The 4387-nt window shown below is 42.6% G+C and overlaps 1 protein-coding gene across 1 annotated transcript; it reads right to left on the minus strand.

Moving 5' to 3' along the window:
* Positions 1-1804: 1804 nt before the first annotated feature.
* Positions 1805-3268, minus strand: LOC112462851. Its single transcript, XM_025028911.1, has one exon. It carries the CDS (start codon positions 3266-3268, stop codon positions 1805-1807), a length of 1464 nt encoding a protein of 487 aa, XP_024884679.1.
* Between the last annotated feature and the right edge of the window lie 1119 nt (positions 3269-4387).

Genomic DNA, 4387 nt, shown 5'->3' on the forward strand with positions numbered 1-4387 from the left:
TGCCAAAGAGTGGCAATAGGATTTTTTTTAATCCTTATTCATGCCCAGAAAAGGGGGCAAAAGATTCCAACTTAAAAGAATTAAATATCAGATTAAACAAACTATACAAATCTTGAGATCCTTTTCCATTATTTCTCAAATTAAAGAAATTAGAAACTGAAAATCGAGATAATAAAACTCAAACCTTTATTCCATATAAATTAACCCCTTTGGATTTAATAGTAGATTTTCTAAATTTTAATTTAATAAACAAATCTGACCCTCGTTTTAAAACATACAACATTTGATATCTCTTCAGACTGGATTAATCACGCAACTTGGTCCAAATCCCGGATAAATTACTTAAATGTTTTGACCAAAAAACGGACGAATTAACTTAATTTTGACAGAACGTGACAACAGTATCTGATATATTATATTCAGTAGAACAAATTTATAATTTTTCTTGGTTGCAGTTCAAGATGTAATTGATAATGCGAACGTGGCCCAAAATTCGAAAGAAGTTTTAGTATAAAATTTTAAAAGATTACACACAATTAAAACAGACAACAGTTTGTGTTTTTGGTTAAAGCAGTCGAGAATAGGTACTCTGTATTTATTCTTTCTACTATTCTTTGCTTTAACAAAGATTATAGTTTTAAAATATATGATTGAATGAAGTTGTAAATAACATATGATCTAATAGTAATAAAAAGCAAAATATGTATTTATAAATTATTTATTTCTTTACTTACGGACATCGTGATATTTTAAGTATAACTTATAAACAAACGGAACATTAGCGACAATTTTTCTTCTGAGAATCTTTTTTACTAAACAAAATACACAAAATTTGAAAATTTCAAGGGAATCGGAGAAGGTGCCGTTATCCTTCCATCCATATTTACCTCAAGTTTTATTGAATTAGCAAATTAGGAATTAGTTACAAAAAATTATACTATTGTAATTACGCAAAAATTTATAATATTTAGGTAGAAATGAATTACGCATTACTTAAAAAAATTGGTAAAAAATTTCTAGTTACATAAAATTAGTATTTAGGCGAAAATGAATTAATTTCACCTAGATACTAATTTTCACGTACTAGAAATTTTTCTCTGACAAATTACCATTTTTTTAAAATAATGTGTAATTCACTTTTAATTAAATGTTATTAATTTTTATGTTAGTAATTTTTCTCCCGGCTGCTGCCAACCTTCGGTTGGCGAAGACGAGGGAGTATGCGTTTCACTGCGGCCGAACCTTTGTTACCTTAGTTCTCAATAACTACAACATACTTCGATATGTGCTTCCGTATATAAGTTTCTTATTGATCAAGCAAGGTTTATAGCGTATAATAATCATTAATCGTTGTGTTAAACAAAAAGCGAAAAAACGATATATTACATTTATATGTCCTCTTATTGGCTATCGACTGAGTTACAAAGGAAATTGATTAATCAATGATATGCATCCGCATGGGGAATTTTAGTCACTTCCTGTTACCTCTATTGAGCTCCGGCAGAACGTATGTACAGCTTTTCTGTTCATTGCTGCACGCTCATTGGATATCGCGCGACACTATCGCACTAGTCTGCTGGGGCCATATGTCATTTTGAAGTGGCGGGGGGGGTTTTATCAATTATATTCCTCGGGTGAGGAATTTAGGTGCCTTGTACTCTAAGGTAATCGACACATACGCTGTAGACCTAGATATTGCACGTAAAAAGACTTCGCGACAGACGCGCACACAGCCACACTCAAACAGGACTAGAAAAGATAGCGCCACTGGCGCAGTTTATTGATCCGCACTCCGTCCGATAACCTAAATAACCTTGCCTATTTTTCTGAGAAACTTAAAAACAACGTACAGGACGTCCCAGTTCTCAGAAATGATAATGTTCTTGAGATCTATCTCACGTGTATACTTTAGTTCTCTCAGTTCCTTGTCCATCTCACATCTATTGTCGTCGTAGAGTCTACATCTAAGTAAAACGTGATACAGATCCTCCCGCTCCGCACCACATTCACATCGCTCACTATCTATGTATCCCTTTCTTTTCAGGGATGAACCTAAATTGAAATGGCTCGCACGAAGCCTATTAAACATAGTCACAAAGTATCGTTCAACATTTATCTTTGAAAACCAGGGCTTAGGAGATCCATTGTAGAAATGCTGAAAATAGAAGGATCCCTTGAACTCCGATTCGCGCAATATCGTCTCTTGAGTCGCCTTCCAAGCATCCTGCTTGTCGATTCTTCTATAGTCGCCGACCGGGACCTCGATAGATGGATCGGCTTCTTCAGACGCGGCCTCCTTGGCCAGGTCGTCGGCCAGCTCGTTACCTTGAATCCCCTCATGTGCCGGGATCCACGCCAGGACAACTCTTTTGTCCCATCTAACCTCCAATTTATATATATGTCTTCTGGCTTCTGTGACATATCTATTCTTATGTACATTGATGTGGTTATTAAAAATAGCCTGCAATACAGAGCGACAGTCCGACAGGATAACAATGTCTCTTCCTCTTTCCTCGCGTTGAACGATCATCAGTTGCAGAGCCGCCCTCACCGCGAAGGCCTCCGCCGTAAAAGAGGAACAGGTCGGAGGCATGCTGATTTTGTAGGCCTCCTCCTGGTCCGAGATGATTATGCTGGCACCCGTGGATCTCGCCTCCTCACCGTACGATCCATCCGTGAATATGACCTCCGGAGAAATTAATTCATATTTGTCAGCAATCTTGCGAATCAGCTCGCAATCCGGGTATTTTCTGCTTTTTCTAGTCTTTCCAATATCAAGCTCAACCCGAGGGCGGAACGTGTGGGCATTATAAGGATCACAGAAGACCTCCCTCCTCACAGAGAATCCCATATTATTTCTAAATCTCAACGACCTCCAAACGTCCGATATCAGCGAGAACTTGTAAGTAGGCTGACGAAAGCGACAGAAGCACTCACAGTCGAAAGTCCGGCTGAGCCTCGCACATAGACCCTCGTTGCCCCACGCAATGGCCTTGGAAACAAAATTCTTCCCGAGCATCACCGCTCTATCCTGAAGTAGCGTTACCTTAGCTTCGGCCAGAAGAACATTGGTAGGGGTGCTATTCCTAAACCCAAGTGCCGTGCGGATCCCCATAAACTGAGTGCGCTCCATCTTCAGGCGGTAGGTCGCGTCCCTCGGGAAGTATATAAAAATACCATAGTCCACCACCGAGCGGACCAGGCTCTTGTATAGCATAAGAGCCGTGTTTACCTCCATGCCTTTGGACATTCGGCACAGGTATCGCATGATTGAGTTGGCTCGATTCACCTTTCCTCTGACAAGTTGAACCTGGTGGTGAAAGTTGAGACCATTATCGAGCCAGATCCCGAGAAATCTGGCACCACAGCTATTGTAAATTTTCACTTTGTCGAGTTCGATATACAGTTTCTCATCACAGTATCCAGACTTGTTGAATTCAACCAAGACGGTCTTGCTAGGCTCCAGGTCCAAGCCGATCCCCCGCAATGCCTCAGAGATGGCGTTGACCGCCCTCTCCAGGAGAGCCCGGTTACGCCCTCGGTTCTATCCGGACACATACAGGTCAATGTCGTCGGCGAACTCCACTATCTCCACTCCCTCCGGTAAAACGTCACGCAGCAGCTGAGTGAGCAAGGCATACAGCACCAGACTAAGGACGGCGCCCTGCGGGAGGCCCCTGTAAACATGTCGATCCACAAACTCACCAGGGTTTATAATAAATCGAACATTACGTCGGTATAGCCATTTCCTGACGAAATTGACGATACCAGCAGGACAGCCAAGCGCCACCATTCTGTCCAGCATGATCCCGAACTCCACACTGTCGTAAGCCGCAGAAACGTCCAGGAAGGCGGCCAGGGTATACTCCCCGGCGCACAGAGAAGCACGGATGTCCGATGTGATCTTGACCAAGTTGTCCGCACACGACTTGCCCCTCCTAAACCCGCTCTGAGAAGAGCTAAATTTGTCATTAGCCTCCGCCCACCAGATCAGTCGCTCGTTGATCATACGTTCCATGATTTTTCCCACACATGAAGAGAGGGAGATCGGGCGAACCTTCTCGCGGCCTACCTTATCAATGAAAACGACCTGGTACTGTAGCCAATCAGCGGGAATAACTCCCGTTCTCCAGACATGATTGTATATCTCCAGCAGACAGCATCTGCCCTCGTCCGAAAGAAGCTTCATCATCCTGTACTCCAATCCATCGCAGCCTGGGGCAGAATCCCTACGAATCATCTCGAGGGCTCTAGAGAGCTCCTCAGCAATGAATGGCGCGTCCAACTGCTCCTCTCCAGCGACATATTCCGCGCTCGGCGAAGGGTCGGCGCCCACGAAGGGGGGGGGCCAAACAGTCAATTGTCCTCCTGATCTCCGCTTCCCTGT

This window comes from Temnothorax curvispinosus, unplaced genomic scaffold, assembly GCF_003070985.1.
Source record: "Temnothorax curvispinosus isolate PA1 unplaced genomic scaffold, ASM307098v1 QBEX01012851.1, whole genome shotgun sequence".
Lineage (NCBI taxonomy): Eukaryota > Metazoa > Arthropoda > Insecta > Hymenoptera > Formicidae > Temnothorax > Temnothorax curvispinosus.